General features: G+C 39.6%; 1 protein-coding gene across 1 annotated transcript in view; it reads left to right on the forward strand.

Annotated features, from left to right (window-relative positions):
• The window catches only part of IQUB (IQ motif and ubiquitin domain containing), a 131,674-nt gene extending 122,018 nt beyond the window's left edge, over window positions 1–9,656 (forward strand). The window contains exon 13 of the mRNA XM_089917457.1: window positions 1,142–9,656. Within this exon, the coding sequence (XP_089773583.1) occupies window positions 1,142–1,150 (9 nt within the window). The 3' untranslated portion in view covers window positions 1,151–9,656. The remainder of the gene's footprint in view (window positions 1–1,141) is intronic.
• The last annotated feature ends 10,218 nt before the right edge of the window (window positions 9,657–19,874 follow it).

Consider the following 19,874-nt stretch of genomic DNA (forward strand, 5'->3'; position numbering starts at 1 on the left):
CTCCCAAAGAAAGAGAGGACTTGATATGCCAGGAAGAACTCTTCTCCAACTTCACATCCACGCCCATTGCTGGGGGCTGCGACTCGAGCCCACCTTGGGCTGGGAAGCTGATTTGTGTGGGTTTTGGATGCCATCCTCTCTTTTCATTCTGGTGTGAACACAGTGAATCCTAAGAAAACCACTGACAAGGACACAGGAAATACTTTGAGTGCACATTTGACTTCTTAAGCAAAAGTTTCTTATTCTGTTCTTGTTCATCACCTTCAGAACTGACTTCTTAAGGAATTCTGAGCCTTACCGTCCCTTTAGTGGTGCCCCCAACTCCAAGCACTAGAGGGACTGCTTGAGTTTAGCAACACCTTTGAAAAAAATAAATTTTTTGATGATTTGATCATTTATTTCAATTTCTTTCCCTGCTTAGAAAATATTCTTTGTCATCTTTGGCTTGATTTAAATAAATTTAAATAAAATTTAATTAAATAAACAAATTTAAATAAATTTGTTTGGTTTTATTTCCTTGGTAGGGGAGATATAAGAAAGTGGGACTAACTTTGGATATTTAAAATAGTATCAAATCAGTGGTTCTCAATTAAGCCAGGCCTAATACTCCTCTTTGAAAGAATATTTGGTTCCCCTGGCAACCAGCCCCCATCCTTATGTGCTATCCCAAAATCATCTCCCTAACATAAATCCAGTAGTGATAGAGGGCTTGTTATATATAACAAGACACCCATTTCACCTTTATGACTCTAAAGTGCTTCCAGAAACTGAGGACAAGAGACCAAATATAACAAAAGATGCTGCCATTGTTCTTGTCACTCACTCAGGAAATTCCAAAGGTTTGGGGAGCTGTGAGCCAGGAACCATGGAGGAAGACAAAATACATATGAGAAATATATTTTGGTCATCTGAATGGCCAAATATATATGTGAAAAACCAAACTCTGCACACCAAGTAAAACAAAGCCAAAGATGAGTTTAATGGCAAGGGTTTTGACCGACAAACTGGGAAACTCAAGGCTATGGGAGCAGTGAGTTCCCAGCTGTTTACAGGCTAAAGGGTTTTTATGGGGTAAATGCGGAAATTATTTGTCTTTTTCAGCTGACCGGTTGCATGACGGTCTTCTTTCTTTTTGAATCAGGGTAGCTGACTTAGGGGAACAAAAAAGTCCAGAGGCGGTGTGAACTGACTTTTGACCTTGGCACATTGCTGGTGTCCTCTGCTGATTTCTGAGAAGAGCTGTACAATCTCCCAACTGATACTAGGTAAGGTTAACCTTTGCTTTTCTTTAATGCACCTGTGTCGCCAGCTCCTTTTTGTCCCCAACATAAGTGACTCCGCTTCAGTTTTGGTTCTACATATATTTCTTATAGATCACAGTATCATTCTCAGCAAAGTGATATGTCATAATAATATCACCCCACCCTCTGCAATGGGAATGGGAAAGTGGAAATTTGGTGGGTAGTGGTGGAGGTGTGGTGGTAGTTATGTGGGATTCTGCCAAAATGGTGTCTATCATCAAGTCTTTCGAGAAGCATTGATCCTGTTGGTCGTAAGTTCTCTATTCTTCAGATGTGGGCCACGTGTGCCCAGCATAAGCTTTAGTAGCCAACTCCTGGAAAACACGATCTTGGGTAGCATCTGACACCATCTTGTTCATATTTGTATGTCCAAGTAACACTTTGAGGCTGTAATGATTATTAGTGAGCTTTAAGTAACATTTCTTCAAGTTATTTAAATTGCATTAGTAGCTTTGTTTGTTTGTTTAGATCTCATTAGTAGCTAGTTCATTTAATTAACTGCAATTTTCCAGGATGGTCTTTTGGTAGCTTATGTGTAAGGAAATATGAAATTTCCCTAAAGTATTATAAATAAATTCATCTCTTTCATCATTAACATATGACGTTTAATGTTAACTGGGTAGCTAATAAAAGTCTTAGAATAGACTCATAAAAATAAGTAGAGGGCTTCCCCGGTGGCGCAGTGGTTGAGTCCGCCTGCCGATGCAGGGGACACGGGTTCGTGCCCCGGTCCGGGAAGATCCCACATGCCGCGGAGTGGCTGGGCCGGTGAGCCATGGCCGCTGGGCCTGCGCATCAGGAGCCTGTGCTCCGCAATGGGAGAGGCCACAACAGTGAGAGGCCCGCGTACCACAAAAAAAAAAAGAGATTAGAAAATGAGACTTGTAGGAAAAGATTAAAGGATCATTCAGGGAAACCGAGAACCGTTTTGCTGGTAATCTTCATTTAGCTGATAATAAAAAGTAAGGAGAATAGAGTTATCGTTCTTCATAAAGAATGGAAGGGAGAGTGAATAAAGTTATTTGTAACACTTGAATGGGTTAGAAATTCCAGCCAGTTGGAAAATATTAAGGATTGCTTTGGAAATTAAAGTAATAGTTTGGAATTGTTCTCTGGATTAAGACAGGATAATTTACTCATTTGTTTGCTGTGCTCTGAGACGGGTTCACTGAAGCACGTGGACAAATTTGATAGCTTTAACAAAGTTCCGTCAAGGTTTAAATGTTAGAAACCTTCTGTCATTCTTAGAACGGCCTCTGGAGGTCAGGGTTGAGGCATGGTGCATAGCTAAAATTCCTCAGTCACTGTCTGCAGTCAAAATATGGCAAACACTGATACTTTTGGTTCTCCATCTGGTTTCATTCATAAGCTCTAAATTTGTTTACTCACAAAATGTAATTTAACTAACAAGCTAATATGAAACATTCTCTGTTATTGGATATTTGAATATATATTAAGTTTATACATTTAAGTATGAGTCTATGTTATTTCTGTTAAAATAAAGAAGTTAAGGCTCTAAGAACATTTTTAAAAATCTATTTAGACCTTGAAATATGCAAGGACTTGTGAAATAACATGTATTAAGAATGAAAGGTGCCTCAACTTTAAATTAATAGGATATTTTAAGTTTTGTCACGTTCCTGAAATTTAGGATTGCAGTTATTTTCTTAATTCAAAAGCATTTGAAAGCTCTCCAAAACAGTTTAAAATCATTTGGAACAAGACAGAATAATTTACCATTATTATTGTACTTTAGTGTTTTTATCATGCGCAGTTCAGAGGATGGCATGCAGCCAAAAGACATCTTCTCCACAGTTCCTCCCGAGCATCCTCGGCCAGAGCTAAATGACTAGTGAAGGCCAGCAACCAGGAAAGGGGAAATTAGAGGAAGGCCCTTCTAAGAAGCTCTTTACCAATTTCTGGAGCTACAGTCTTTCCTCTTCTCCAGTTATTTACTGCTTTCTTACCTTACTTATTTATTTTAAAACAATGATCCCAGATGTCCTTGAATATTTGGGGAAACTGTGAAAGGTAGTCTTTTTTTTTTTTTTTTTTGCGGTATGCGGGCCTCTCACTGTTGTGGCCTCTCCCGTTGCAGAGCACAGGCTCCGGATGCGCAGGCTCAGCGGCCATGGCTCATGGGCCCAGCCGCTCCACGGCATGTGGAATCTTCCCGGACCGGGGCACGAACCTGCGTCATCTGCATCGGCAGGCGGACTCTCAGCCACTGCGCCACCAGGGAAGCCCAAGGTAGTCTTTTTAACAACTAAATGAAATCGCTATATTTAATTATGTTTCATGTGGTATTAGTACTTGAGCTGCTTCCAAATATTATTCAGTAAAAAAGAGTATGCTCTGGTAGTTCCAGTAATGCCCAGACTTTTCCGACCCCTTCAGTCCCTTCCCCCATTCCTCCCCTCACTCCCAAACTTCATTATTTACGGCTCTAATATCTTCTCTGTGAAGCCTTCTCAAATGCCATCATGTGACTTTCACCACTCCTTGCTGGATTCTCCCACTGGGCCTTGTATTCACCTCTGTTAAATCTCACTCAGTGGCATGTTTTTGAGTTCTTCCATGCTCCTAAAATTTACAGTTACAGACAGCAAGGTGGTAGAGAATTTTCAAAACATGTAAACACCAGTAGAACATAGGTGTCGGTCAATCAGAATGGAAACCAGCTTTAAATAACACTGGTGTGTTGGGCTAAATAAGAGCCCTGGAACCAGCCTATGAGCTCTTCAAGGGCAGGCTCCTGTTGCATTTGATTTGGTATTCTTAACACCTAGCACAACACTTGGCTTACAGTTGATCGATCAATGTTTTGTGAGTGAATGAATATGAAGAAAAGTTATGCATTAATTCCAGGAAGAGCCCTGAAATCTTAGTGGTGACTTCAAGATTGCCTAGCATCATTTAACCTGAGACATTAGTTTAACTTGAGGTAAAGGCATTGTCCTTCATACTAGATGATCCTAATGACACACTCCACAGGTCCTAGGCATTGAGTTGTCCCCACAGGCAAATTGCCCTGAGCCATCTGATCTCATACTTCTGTGATGTATTTTTGAGGAAGAGAATGGGTTAATTAAATTGGATCTGCGGAAGGAGAAATAGTAGACAAACCTATCTCCCAAATAAAACTAAATTTCCATGATGCCATTTAAATATAACCTATAGCTAATTATTTAAAAGATATTAAAAGAAACATTTGGAAAACTATTACACCTCATAAGTTATTTTCACATATGGTGGGATACTATATACTTATATACTAGATAAGAGTTATTCTTCATTTAATGTTTATCTGTTGTGGAAAAAGATTCTTTAGATACGATTTGGGACTGTTTAAAATGAAGAAATACATGTTCCACTTACCACAGTATAGCAATTATTCAGAGACTTTTTTCTTTAACCTAAAAGTAAAGACAGAGTACATGTCAACCTGATTTCCAACTATCTTTGCTGTGGGTGTTTCCTTTATCCTGCAAGCTGGGATGGCTTAGTTCCGGTCCACTTTCTTTTGGCAGCCGAAACTTTCTGCTCAGCAGAGTGGTAGTTCCTTCTCTCCTACCCTGAGCAGGTGCATATACCGCCCAAATACACGTCGAACTGAGTAGATTCAACTGCTCATATTAGACTGACTCCGAGGAATGCAGAAAGTCTGGGGCCAACGCTAGTCAGTTTGAACTTAATTAGACCTACATAAAATAATTATTTACCTCTACTCAATATAGTGCTTCTAAGTGATGAAACCACAGAGGATTAAAGGACATGAGTTCTGTACATCAGTGCAAGTTAAAATGGAAAGAAGGATGGGGCCATAGAAAGCTCTAAATCGACAGGGATGCTCCCAGTTTACTCCTGGGAGACAGTGTGATGGCAGGCAAATCCCGAAACTTCTCGCAAACCTTTTTATCTTCAGAAATATTAAGCATTTGTCTTAATCACCACTAAAGTATCATCTGCCTCCAATTTTCTACAGTTTCTAAAAAGGCAACTGGCCATAGGTTTTGGTCGTTGTGAGTAAGTGGGTTATGAAATAAGCACGTTCTGCCTGCCCAAGAGCCTCAGCCTGAGCTTTTTCGCCCCGAATGCCCTAAATGTTTGTAATGCAACAGTTCTCTCTTTATCCCACAGACAGTCCTTATCGGTCCAGAAATGGAAGCCCCATAACGTTTGGGGAGTTAGTCTCTTTCATTTACTGATTGGTTTCAGGGCACTATCCCCTTCTACAGTGATGCCTGGCACAGATTATTAAAATTTACTGGACTACAAATTTGCTTTCTTAAGACATCAGTGTAAATATTGTGAGCGATTTACTTTTCCAAAAGTGAGAACAAGGTAATAGAAATTAGTCCTAAACATGCATGCAAAAATGGTGAAAGTAATGACGCTTAAACTTAAAAAATAACATTTGCTATGGTCATGAGGCAAGTGCCAAGTGAAAGAGAGACGCTTTCCAGAGCCTGAGTCTCAAAGGATGTCTGCTTAGAGATGGGGTGATCACATATCCTGCCATTTGCAGATACTGAAACCCAATTTTCACATTTTAGTCATGGGTAAGTAAGATCTGGAAGATTGAGTCATGCTGAAGGATTTTATTTATATACAGTAATTTCAGTGTATTAATTTATAACAAAAATAATAAGTAGACTAGAATTCCATGGATCTGGTCAGTAAATTGTGTTTCCTATAGGTAAATTTATTTATAAAATAAGATCAATACTAGAAGGCCTCTCAGTAACTATACTGCTGTAGAGTTGGGAGTCACACAATCTCCTGGGACAATTAAAACAATCATTAAAACTGAGAAGTACTGTCACGTATCTCCATTATAAGACTTCAGTTTTAAAGGAAAATTATCCAGTCCCTTAGACAGTGATGGAAACACACTGGTAAATTTTTACTATTAAATTTTTATATTCAGAATCAGGTTTTAGCCCTTATAGTATTGTACTTTCTCTTAAAAGATGTAGTATTTTCCAAGATCATAGTTCTCTCAAGTTAATTATATTTCAAAATGCTTTACTTTCATAAGGCACCAGAAATAGCTCGTTAAGGTTTAGGAAATATAGTTGTCTGAGCAGTCTATTTACAAGTCTTTACCTTGGAGGGTTATTTCTTAAGGAAATATCAAATCCAGTCATGTTTATGCTGGTTATAGTTAGCTTTTGTTTCTTACCAATATTCTTATTGATACCTTATTTTGGATATGAAACCCTTACACAGGTTTATAGAAGTGAACTGAGATTGGTTATACCAGGCAAATAGCTTAATGACTACATAGCAACTGAAGAATTTGTTGAAATTTTGATGTACGCAATTTAAGTGGCAACCTTAGTTTAGTCTTCCATTTTTTTCACATTTTCTTCAAGATAGGATTTTTCTACAAGACTCTTTGTCTGTTTTATATGTGTGCAGGTATACTGCGACCTCAAAGACATTGAGGTCTCAGTTTTCAATATATATTAAGGGTCAGTAATTGTAAAATGCAGTGAAAATTTGAAGATACAGCCAAAGTAAATGTCTTTTTAATTAAGCAGATTGGGTCATACACAAAATATTGAAACATTTGAAGTGTCTAAAGTGAATTGTTTTTAACTAATTTAAGCAAGGTAGCTCAGGTCTTTTTTTTTTTTTTGACTTAAAAAAAGAACTTGAACAAAGGTCAAGGTAGGTGCCTCATTAATAATATTAATTGTTTTCATTTTTTTAAGTGAAATAAAATTGATAAAGAAACTTCCTAAGATAGTTTGGTTTAGGAACCATTGTCCTTAGATATGGTCTGAGCAAGAATATAAAATAAACACTCCTTTGGAAGTGACTTTTGTGATCTTTTAAAAAATATCTACATAGCCTAACTTGATGGCTAATACTGCCAGCAAAAGCAACTCCCTGTATGTAACTGTAAACACATAATATTTGTCTGGGGGAGCCCACAGGTAAGTTTGAATTTTCCCAGGAGAGAGCAGAGTACTGAGAATGGGGAAATAGGAGTGGTGAGTTTTGAAAGAAAGGAATGAAAGTAAAAGATAAGCATAACTTATCTACACATAAACATCTTACAAGTTTAACTTATCTTAAACTTGAGCATAAACTTATCCTACACAGTCGAGGTAGGGCTTAGGCAGTTGGACACACCAGGTGAGCAATAGGACATGGGATGTGAAAGTACTGAAAACAAGAAAGGAGACACAGAAAAGGAATTATGTTTTCATACCTACATAGATCCACATGTCCTCATGCATTTGGGAGTTCGTCTCCTACCCACGTGGTTTAATATTGTAGGACCTCTGAAAGTCCTGGACCAAAAATATCTCTTTTGACTTTCATCCCTAGTTGCTTGATATTCTCATTATGTTTATTCTGGGGGGATAAAAGCAAGGATGATCCTGCCTTGTCTTCTAATCAGCCTGGAAGCAGCTTGTTAACAAGAATGGTACCCTATTTCTCTGAACCCTCGCACAGTGCCTAACAGTGATGCTTACAGGTGACCTTGACATGTGAGGGAAGATGGGGCACCTTCATTTCTAGCTGTTGAGACCTCCATTCACATTGGTGTATCCAAGGGGCACCGAGGAAAAAGCACAGCCTCCTCGGTAGAGGGGCACCGAAAAGAATGGAGGGTGGGGAACCTTGAGCCACCTGGCCTGCTGTCAGTCTTCCAGCCGGAGGAAGGCTAATCATAGAAGCGTTTTGTTGATCAACCACTTTACGAGAATCTTGTGTTATCTCTCTGAAGATGTTGGAATAGGAAAAGTGGGGGCTTTAGGGGAAAAAATCCCTTAGAATTGATTCCCAGCTGTGGGATTTTGCACAAGTAACCTCTCAGCTTCAGTTTCTGATCTGTAAAATGGGATAAGACAGTAATTTCCCTGGCCTCGTGGAACCCAGTTTCCTCTCTACCTACTAGTGATTATGTCTGGCCAAGTTGACACGTGTGTCCACCTCTTTTACTGCTTCTCATCTGCCTGCCATCCCCACCCCACGTGTTCATGTGGGGCAGGGATTAGCACAGTAGAGTTTATTGTTTAGAGCTGGAAAGCTGGAAAAGCGTCTGTTTTTTCATAAATCACGTCTACAGTCTTCGGCGCTACTAGCTAATCTATCGAAGGGTGCTGTTATTATTATTTTTTAAATAAAAGAAAAGTTCTGTCTACATTCTGATTTTTCCTTCAAATAATGTGAAGGTAAACGTCAACTCATGGACAAATTCCAAGTTAATGCAGCCTGATTTAAAATATTATTCTAGGTCCTTAGACTACATTTGCAAATCTCGTTCCTTATGCTGTTTTGCAATTGAGATCCGTTGGTACACATCTGAGTACAATTTTCAAGGTTCCAATTTGCAGCATTACAGTAGGGCAGAAATATTTCATTGCTGTTACTCCTTAGATTTTCTGATTATACAGGAGCTGGATTCTTGGTTGTAGAATGAGGAGTGAAGTAAAGTGGTAGGTTTTTGTTTTTTCATAATCCAGTCTCTGCATTTTGCATATTATTGCTTTTTGTAGGGTTCTTCTTGCTTCTGGTACTTTAAACTATCTTTTAAGATTTCAATTGATGTTATATATTGAGCAGATATCTTAAATTATTTGAGCATGTTGTTCAGAGAAACCTAAAGAGAATTAGTTTTAAAAATCATTGTTTTTAGCTTTTCCAAAACTTGGTAAAGCACTTTCTCCACTTTTTTTTCTTTCCACAGTAACACTCTTGATTTCATCTTTTCAGGTCGTATGTTGCCTCATATTTATCTTAAATTCACTAGGGTAAGGCCCGGAGTACATTTGTTAAATGTCCAATTTGGCGATAACCAAGTTAACGAGTAACATTTATTATTAATTATATCAATAAAAACATCATAATCTTACAGCGCTGGTTTGAGCCTGATAGAGTAGGAGGGTTGAGGGATGAATATTCACAAGCAATTAATGGATCGCTCTTTGGAAAAAATGCTAAAAGTCATTTTAATAGCCTCTTTGCATCCTAACCAGACTTCAGTCAAATCAAACCATCTCTGGCTAGAAAAAATGTAATCGGTTTCTCAAAATTAGGTTCAATGAACTTGTCTCTGCAGAAGGTCAAGTACTATATTCTCATGAAAGAAAACTGTTCCCCATTTAATGCATCAGTTATTAAAAGGTGTTCTAGGGCTTCCCTGGTGGCGCAGTGGTTGAGAGTCCGCCTGCTGATGCAGGGGACGCGGGTTTGTGCCCTGGGCCAGGAGGATCCCGCGTGCCACGGAGCAGCTGGGCCCGTGAGCCATGGCTGCTGAGCCTGCGCGTCCTGAGCCTGTGCTCCGCAACGGAAGAGGCCAAGACAGTGAGAGGCCTGCGTACCGCAAAAAAAAAAAAAAAAAAAAAAAAAAAAAGGTGTTCTATTTTTCTGTCTGGGTTTTTTTTTAATGACTGCATATTAAAGTAACCATCTTGCCAACATGCAAATGATATCCTAACTGAACATGGCTTGGATGAAAGTAATGATGAAAGGGCCAGAGAGGCTTATCAGCTACATTATTATGCATGAGAAATGGAAAATCACTGAGCCACCAGAATCTTCCTCTTTTTAGGTTTATACGACTCATAGAAACAAGTAAACATTAAAATATGGTATTTTCTCCTTTTTTAAAAAAGACCTTCAAAGAATCTCATAGAATCTTAGATTTTGATATCTCCTTTTTGGTGCAAGAGTCAGACAATCCAGATTTTTAAAGGAATGTAAAAGAGAGGGAAAGGGAGGGAGAAAAGATGGGCTGGGGGAAGGAGAGAGAGAGAGAGAGAAGGTGAGAGAGAGAGGAAAATAAACCCAGAGAACTATACCCTCTTTGTCGTAACAGTGAATGGAATAATGTTCATTGAAAACATCTTGCCAAGTGCCACTAGACACTTTGCACGTTTTACGGCATTTAAACTTTTGAGGTAGGTATTATCTTCAATTTAGAGTTAAAGAAACAGAGGCTTATGGTGTTCCAAACAACTTGTCCAAGACCACAAGCTACCAGTGGTGAGCCTCACATCTTATTGACTTTGAAGCCCATGATCTTTCACTGTGTCATGCTAGCCCAAGGCATGTGGTATTTAGTTTTTGGAGAGGAAACCCATTCCAATCTTACTAAAATGAAATTTTAATATACCATTATTACTTTCTAACCTAATTGAGAAGTTGATTAGGTTTTAAACAATGAAGATGAAGATTGCAGTTCCTTGATAGATATATGTTTGGTGTGTGTTTGTGTGTGCATTTACTTCTTTGACAAACTAAGTTTCGGTGTCCTACAGAAAATGGCCTCTTGTCAGCTAAAATCTGCAGACACTTTTTTTTTTTTTTTTTTTGTGGTACGCGGGCCTTTCACTGCTGTGGCCTCTCCTGTTGTGGAGCACAGGCTCCGGACGCACAGGCTCAGTGGCCATGGCTTACGGGCCCAGCCGCTCCGTGGCATGTGGGATCTTCCCGGACCGGGGCACGAACCTGTGTCCCCTGCATCGGCAGGCGGACTCTCAACCGCTGTGCCACCAGGGAAGCCCTGCAGACACTTTTTATCTGGGCTGGTTGGAATGATTGTCTTCTGTCCCTGTTCCCCTATTTTTGTCCATGGATAATAGGCTACCCCTCTAAGGATAAGAGAAGCTGTAGATGACCACTATCTTTTTAAAAAATAACTAATTAATTAATTGATTGATTAATTTTAAATTGAAGTATAGTTGATTTACAAAGTTGTGTTAGTTTCTGGTGTACAGAAAAGTGATTCAGTTATAGATCTATATATCTGTATCTATATCAATATATTTTTTCAGATTCTTTTCCATTATCGTTTATTACAAGACATTGAATATAGTTCCCTGTGCTATACAGTAGGATCTTGTTATCTATTTTATATATATTTATATATATTTATTTATATATTTATATAAATATTTATATATATATATTTATTTATATATCTATTTTTATATATTTACATATATTTATATATAATAGATATATAAAATATATCTATTTTATCTATTTTATATATAAATATATTTTATATATAGTAGTTTGTATCTGCTAGTTTCAAACTCCTAATTTATCCCTCCTCCCTTCCCTCTTTAGTAGCCATAAGTTTGTTTTCTATGTCTGTGAGTTAGCTTGTTTCTCTTTTGTAAATTAGTTCATTCATATCATACTTTAGATTCCACATATAAGTGATATCATATGATATTTGTCTTTCTCTGTCTGACACACACATATAGGTTGCTTCCCCATCTTGGCTATTGTAAATAGTGCTGCTATGAACATTAGGGTGCATGTGTCTTTTTGAATTAGAGAGTTTTCTCCGGATATATGATTAAGGCCACTATCTTACCCAGAGTTTCTACTGGTGAAGACAGAAGGTCTCCAGTGAGATGAGCTGAGCCCAGCTCAGAGGATAGTGCACTGGTCCAAAGGTTCTAGGAAAAAGAGGTGCCCCACATGGTCTAGTTGGTGGCATCTGGGCCCTGAGACTTAAATTAAGCTATAACTGATGCACCATAAAATTAACTTTTTTTAAGTTTACACTTTAGTGGCATTTAATATATTCACAAGGTTGTGGAACCATCATCACTATTGAATTCCAGAACATTTTCATCACCCACAAAAGAAACCCTATTATTCATTAGCAATCACTCCTCATTTCCCTCTCCCCCTCCCTCCCAGTCCCTTGCAACCAGGATTCTACTTTCAGTCTCTACAGATTTGCCTATTCAGCTGCATTTTATATGCGATTACAAGACTACACACTTGATGGCATTTGCTGTTACTCTCATATGGGACACTGAGCAGTGCAGTAGGTGGTTTCCCAGGATGTTCAGTGAGGGATCCAGTGGTTTCCTCACACCCCTTCCGCAATCTCCAGCCTCACTTCTGCTTTCTCCCCCACACCGACAACCCATTACCAGATTCTATAGATTTTAACCACCCACTGCAACATCCTCCCTCCTCTCTGCTTCATCGCTGGATCCCCTGCCACTCTTAGAGCCTCATCAGCGTGGATAGTGGTTATGATGACTGCACTGCAGTCGCTTCTCTCCTGGTCTCCCTGCCTCCCGTCTTGCCCCACTTCATTATCCTCTGTGGTGCTGCCAAGCGGTCTTCTAATAATCTAAATCTGTTTATATCCTACCCCTCATCCTAAAATTCTTGAATATCTCTCCACAGTTTTCAGAATGAAGTTCAAACCACACTAGTTCCTCCAGTTTGCTCTTAGGCTCACCTTGCACAGTTTCCCACTTGTACGCTTGCCTGCACTCATACCGAATGGGTACCCCAGAATGTGTCACCCAGCTTCAGGTTTGCCGTCCCTGCACTTGCCTTTACACTGTCTGGAGCATTGTCTCCTGCTGTATGCTTCTGTTGGTCCTATATTCTACCCTCCCTTGTCTAGAATGTGGGCCCTTTGTGGACGGAGACAGTGTTCATTTCTACACCAAGCACTCTCTCTGTTCCTCTGCTGCCCACTTCACACACTTTCCTCACTTTTCCATAATGTCAGTGCTATTCTCAGTGTCTTCAACTGTATTGTAAATGTACTGAAAGCACAGATTTATAATCCATAGTATAGTACCTAAGTCCATAGTTAATAGCTGTCAAATGGAAGAAAGGGAAGAAAAAGAAATAAAGGAAGGAAATAAAGAGCAACAGAGCTCAAATGCTGCTTGTCTCCATGTGTGGCATTAACTCATAATGGGATTCAGCCCTTTTCCCTTAAAGCCTATCCAAGCCAGAAATCATAAGTGAAAAAAAACAAGTTTTATATTGTTGTTTGGAAGATTTTTGGAGGACACGAAAGAGAGGTTTTATAACACAAAACACTTGGTAGACTTCATAAAAGTCCCTATTTGACCTTTTTGTTTTTCCCCTCTGCCCCCAGAAGACATGACAATCTATAATGTACATGGATAGGACAACACAACCTCAAAATACATGAGGTAAAAACTGATAGAACTGCAAGGAGAAGTAGATTAACCCACTGTTCTACTTGGAGACTTCAACACTCCATCAGAAATGGACAGATCCAGCAGGTAGAACATCAGTTGGGACATAGCTGCACTCAACAATACCATCAATAAACTGGATATAATGGACATCTATAGAGCACTTTGTCTAACAGCAGCAGAATACTCATTCTTCTCGAGCTCACATGGAACATTCACCAAGACAGACCACATTCTGTGCCATAAAACATACCTTAACAAATTTAAAAGAATAGAAATCATACAGCTCATAATGGAATTAAACTAGACATCGAAAACAGAAAATAGCTGGAAACTCTCAAAATGCTTGGTGGTCAAACAACACGCTTCTGAACAACACATGGATCAAAGAAGAACTCTCAAGAGAAGCTTAAAAATATTTTGAACTAAATGAAAATGAACATACAACTCATCAGAATTTGGGGATGCAGAGAAAGCAGTGTTTAGAGGGAAATTTATAGCATTGAATACATATACCAATAAGAGGCAGATTAGTTCATACCATGGAACTTGGGAAAAATTCAGAACTTAAAGGCACCTATTGCTGCAACAAGACTGGGATGAGACAAGGGGCTGAAAAAACAAGCATTGGTCAAAAATCTCTGAAAGGCAATCAGACCTAATGATCCTTTCTTCCATCCCCTGTATCCCAACCCCACCAAGAAACTGGAAATTTCCTTTTTTAAAAAAATAAATTTATTTATTCATTTATGGCTGCATTTGGTCTTCATTGCTGCGCGCAGGCTTTCTCTAGTTGCGGCGAATGAGGGCTACTCTTCATTGCAGTGCGCGGGCTTCTCATTGCAGTGGCTTCTCTTGTTGCAGAGCATGGGCTCTAGGCGTGCGGTCTTCTGTAGTTGTGGCACATGAGCTCAGCAGTTGTGGCTCGCGGGCTCTAGAGCGCTGGCTTAGTAGTTGTGGCGCACGGGCTTAGATGCTCCGCGGCATGTGGGATCTTCCCGGACCAGGGCTCGAACCCATGTCCCCTGCATTGGCAGGTGGATTCTTAACCACTGTGCTGCCAGGGAAGTCCCAGAAACTTCCTTTGAAGGGGGTAAATCTCAAAAGCACCAGGGATAACAGCAGACAAGGAAGAGCTACTGTAATAAAATGATAAATGATAAAGAGGCAATAAAGACAATATGGAAAATTGAATGCCTACCCCAGTGCTCCTTACTGTATGAGCATTCAGAGTCAGGTATATGCTTCCCCTATCCCCTGGATAAATATTACGGATTTCTTCTCTGGAGGAACTGAAGTGTTCCAAAGAAAACACCTATGGATACTGTCCTGGCAGGAAAGCAGATTCACTCTAGATGATTCAGATGAAGAGACATTAATAGAGGAACTACTTACAGTCTGTAAATGAACAAATGAGGGATGATGAGTCACCTAGCAACCAGCATCGGTAGGAAGCCATTATATCCCCAGCTCTGAAAGGACAATGGAGGGAAATACAGGCCAGTGAGAAGTCTAACAGTGGAACAAAGCCCTCACAGCAGAAACTGAAGTGTGGGGAGTTACATACACTGCTACAGACTCTTGCTGAGTAGGGAGAGAATTTGGTGCGGGGATGATACCCTAACCTTTGCCTTCCACTCACCAACATCCTCCTAGTGCCTGCCCACCAGACTGCAGTTGTTTTAGGGAGCCCAGGTATGTAGTTCCTGGGACCCAGAGTAAGACAGAGAAGAATGGAGAAAAGATACGATGGGGGGGGCAGTGCATAAACAGGATATCTAGCAAAGATATTGACATTTGGAGGTCCTCTAATGAAACTTCTGTGCTCCAGTGTTAATACCCTAGAAGTCTGTTGGAGTGAACTGCCAAGTAGCCCTTTCAGTGCCACATCCTCCCAGCAGCAGGGATGGGGACAGAGCAAGACGAGACCAAACCAGGGTGCTTTGAACAACTGGGAGGCAGAGGGAGGGTACAGAGAGGCTGAGATTGGGTCACTCCGATGAGGAAGATCAGAGGCATCAGAAATGTGCGAGAGGACGCGCCTGAAGACAAACCAACCACTCATTCCTGTCATTATGTCTGGTGGGCCTTGCCATCTATCGTTCCAAATAGTATGGGAATAGCCATGCAAGACAATATTCTTGAAAGGAAGGACCACTGGAACAGGGAGGGTCTTTTTTTTTTAACCTGGTGTGTAAACCATGAATTTAATTTATCCTTAGGGGAAAGGGAAAGTGGAGATCTGTAGATGTGTTTTTAAAACAGGAGTGCCTGTGCTTGAGCAGCCTGGGAGTGGATGCTTCTCTGAGAACATCCCAGACCTGGAAACTGAGCTCGCTCTATGGCAGCTCTGCCCAAGACCTGATGCTGACTTCACTTTTTGATGTCTCTGTTCAAACCATATGTTGTAGGAACAATACAGATTTGTAAATAAATAGACTATGATTCGAGAGTCCTACTGTGTAGGTAACTTGTTTTCATCTCAGATTTATCAGTTTCTTAGAGGAAAAGATGGACTTGAATTTAGAAAACTTTGGACCCTTAGAGAGCCCAGAAGATAGTTATTCACTGCGTCTGCATATTTGATACAGTGCTAAACCTCAGCATGGCGGAATGCTGTACAATTCAGAGCTATTTTTGATTTTGCAATGTTTTATTTTTAATAGTTGAAGGGATTTCTAAAATGAGTGTAAATGTTTATATCCTTTTTCAATTCCTCCTTTGAAAAGATTTTCACTAATTTTGAATTTAATTGTATATTTTTGTTTGCTTATGGCTCTGGGTAGCTTTTGAAGATGTTGAAACGGGACTTCATGAAGGGCAAAGGGAGTAGTGGACAGTACAGGGGGAGGGCTGGGTTAGGCCTTCCACCTTCTCGGACACTGCAAGCTCTTGGCCAATTCTTTCTTTCTTTCCTTCTTTCTTTCCTCCTTCCTCCCTTCCTTTCCTTCTTTTTTGTTGTTTTGTTTTTTGAGTGCTGAGTGATTAAAGCTGACTTTGGCCCTGATGACTCGCAATAGATTCTCCAGCATGTTAGAGCTGGAAGGAGTCACAGGAATTATTTAATCCTATTTTACAGATGAGGAAACCGAGACACAAAGAAATGTAGCCACTTGCTCAATGTTACACCATTTGTAGAAAAGTCAGGTCTTCCTACACCTAGTAAAGTATTTTATCCCTTATGTGTATTACCAAAAACATCTTTATAACCCACACTTACGAATACGAATAATGGCCAGGTGTCTCTTCAGGCTCCCCATCATCAGAGGCCTGCTTAGCCCTGAGGCCGCCTCCCACCATTGGGCTCTTTGGTACCTGAAGGCCATTATTTGTGTGCCATTTACATTTTGTCCTTCACTCACCCACTAACACTTCCCCACTCCGTATGTTATTCCACAGGTGCCAGCTAACTAATCTGGTAAACTAATAATCAATTTGCACACGGAAGACACTGAAAGGCCCCAACAGGAAGAGATTCCGCCTGTATGTTACCACTTGGCAGACATTTCTGAGCCACCTGTTATTGTTCTTGTCTCCAAACAAACTGCTTGGAGTGTTTCCAGGTTAAGCCTGACTCTGAGGCAACTGTGCTTTCCTTCCGTGTGCTTCAGGTTTTCCCCAAAGAGCTCAGGGTTCTTTGGTTTAGTCTAGGTCCTGGTTTGGGTACTGCCCCACTTTTCCTTTCTTAGGGGATCTTAGTCATGAAATATTTGAGTGAATGAGAATCCAGAACTCAAGCATAATCACTGTGCTACCTCTGAAGTTTCCCACTACAGTTATCTTTTCCTCTGAGGTGAGGATTTTGTTTTGATATATTTATTCAACTCTAAACAGACCAGTATGTTCAAGGGGCTGCTGGACCAGATTCAAAGGTGAGAGTAGCCCTCGGACCCTTCCTAGAAGAGTTCAAGAGTTCACAGCATAGTAAGAAATATAACAACTGCATGCATGACCAAGTACACAGGGCCTGAGGAAAACATTCTCTTATGAGACTTTATCAGGGGCAAGTATTGCCAAATGGTTAGGAATGTGGACTCTGGGGCAAGAGAACCCTGGGGTCAAATCCCAGGTGAACCCATTACTAGCTATGTGACTTTGGAAAAATTCATGAAACTCTCCTTGCCTCAGTCTTCCCATCTATAAAATGGGGGATAAAATAGTACATATTTTATGGTTGTAAAAATTAACTAAATGCATATGTTATAATAAGAATTATGTATTAAATGTTATAATACCATATATAAAATTTCTCATTAGAGATGCATTTACTCTAATTATCTCACTTGATTTTCACTTTGTTTCAGTTCAATCAACACAAATTGAGCAACTACTTGGGTTCTGTGCTGGACTCTGGCAATGCTAAGGTTAATAAGACAAGGTCTGTGGTGTTAAGGGGTTTGGGGTTCTACTGAGGAAAAACAACACTTTCATGCCTCTCTTGATTGACTTTAACTCTCTCAATCATCACCAACTCTCTGTGCCTTGTAGACAATGAGTATGAAGAATCAACACACCCTTTCCTTCAAGCGATCTATAAATCATGTGAGCACAAGAGCCCTGTTTCTGTTAATACAACTTCACCTTCGAATAATTTCTATATACTCTTCCCCCTCTGCAATAATTCTTAGAGGTAGGCATTTAGAAAATTGATTCCTCCAAGTCCTAATGTTTAACTAGTATGTCCAGAGCACATTTTTATAGAAAGAAGAGATAATTAACTTGATTTCATTGTTACATGACTACCCCATGACAAGTTGAATTCCCGGAGTGAAAATGTGTGCCATTTTCCTTCCAAAGAGCGAGCTGTCTGGCACTCAGCTGTGCTTTTCCCTCAACAGCATTCTCCTCACCATCAGAATTGCCACTCTGATGAATAAGGAAAAATCTCTCTATTTCCCTGCCCCTTGGATTAAACAGAACATGAGTTAGCAAAAAATTTGTGGCAGAACCTGGTACCTAGGTGATAAGTTTGGCTTTCCCTGAAATGTGTAAGCTTTGCAAAGAGAGAGAGTTTTAAGCAGCACTAAGGGAAAAAAGTGTAGATTCCAGTCTTATGATTTAAGATCTCAGATCCAGAGCCATTTACTAGTAAGAATTATAGGAAAGAAATTAAAATATAGTAAAAGTCTGTTATAAAGCATTTGCCTATATAATAGATTTTATTCTATCATAATAAAATCATGTCTCTCAAATTAGTCTAATATATCATTAAGTCATGGGGAGCAAATAAAATGGAATAGATGTTGAGGCTGTGAGAGGCTGAGTAGAACTTGACAAATGTTGTAACTTCTCAGAGACTGAGTATGCTCATTGCTGGAACAGAGATAGCACAATGGAGAGCAACGTCACAGGGTTATGTGTGTGTTAAATAGCAAATGCAAAGTTTCTGACACATAATATAAGCCCTCGAAAAGTAACAGCTGTTATTACCTTTTCTCCTTATGTCATAATGGGATTTTACCCTACTTGACTGAGTTGCTGTTGTTGTTTTTTAATATAAAAGGGACTCATAGTGTATTTCATTGGCCAGGAATCTCTTTTCTCAACCAATGGTGAAATATTTATTAGAAGCCATAAAATAGCAAAGGCAGCCCTTCAACCCAGAACTTTTACTTTATGTTAGTCAAACCTTTTTCAATTTCTTTGGTTAAAAATCTCGATATACAGTCAGGCAAAAAGGGTAGAAATCTAAGCCTATTTGTAAAAAGAATACCAGTCATTGTTCTCATTCTAAACGAACAATACCATTTGATACATGCTGTGACAACAGTCTGGAAAGATGGAGGACATGTCTGTGATTACGGTCATTGTCATCTACAGGGGCTTCTAAGGTAGCAGCAGTAATACCAGTGAAAGAGGGGAAATGAGGAGGGGAGAAAACTGAGGGCGTGAGGATAGCTGAGCAAACCTTCCGGTGTCAGAATAAGGAAGGTATTGTTGGAGAAGTAGCAAGGGAGAGAGGACGAGAAGAAGAGAAGGTACAAAAGGACTAACGTAAGCACCAAGAAAAGAGGAAGAATACTAATTGTCTGTGATTCAAGGGTATTATTTTATAGAATGCAGCGAACTCAGTAACACTAGTTGTCCTACAGATGCTTCATGTGGGTAGAAAGTAAAATATTATTTTGCGTGAACTCTGTAGTACTAGTCAGATTTCTTTGATGATTTATTCCTAACTTTGCTAACATAGCTTGGCATGTGAGAAACTGCTCTCTCAGCAGCCATACATCTTCTACAAGTTTCATTTCATTTTAGGGAGAAAATTAAGTGTCCACTCCATAGCAATCAGAAAGAATAAATCCCATTTTAAGCACATATTCCTTGCTGTGAGCTAATAAATACAATTTTCACTAGCCTATTTCTCTTTTTCTTGTGAATTAATCTTGAGTTGCTGCTTTAAAATATTCAGAGTAGGCACAGATCCACAGAAAGAAAAGCAAAAAGGATTATGTATCAGAGACAGCTTCTTTTCTTAAAATAATCCATATTTTTATGTCACGGTCATTGATGCTTAGAAAATTAGAAAATTGTATTGACAATTCCGTGTTTAAACTAATGGTTTATAGGGACTGTTAGCTTTGTCCTTAGGCTCCTGGCAGCCCAGGGCAAACTTTTA

This window comes from Delphinapterus leucas, chromosome 9, assembly GCF_059928025.1.
Source record: "Delphinapterus leucas isolate spDelLeu-1000000601 "Yukka" chromosome 9, BTC_Dleu_Yukka2, whole genome shotgun sequence".
Taxonomy (NCBI): Eukaryota; Metazoa; Chordata; class Mammalia; order Artiodactyla; family Monodontidae; genus Delphinapterus; species Delphinapterus leucas.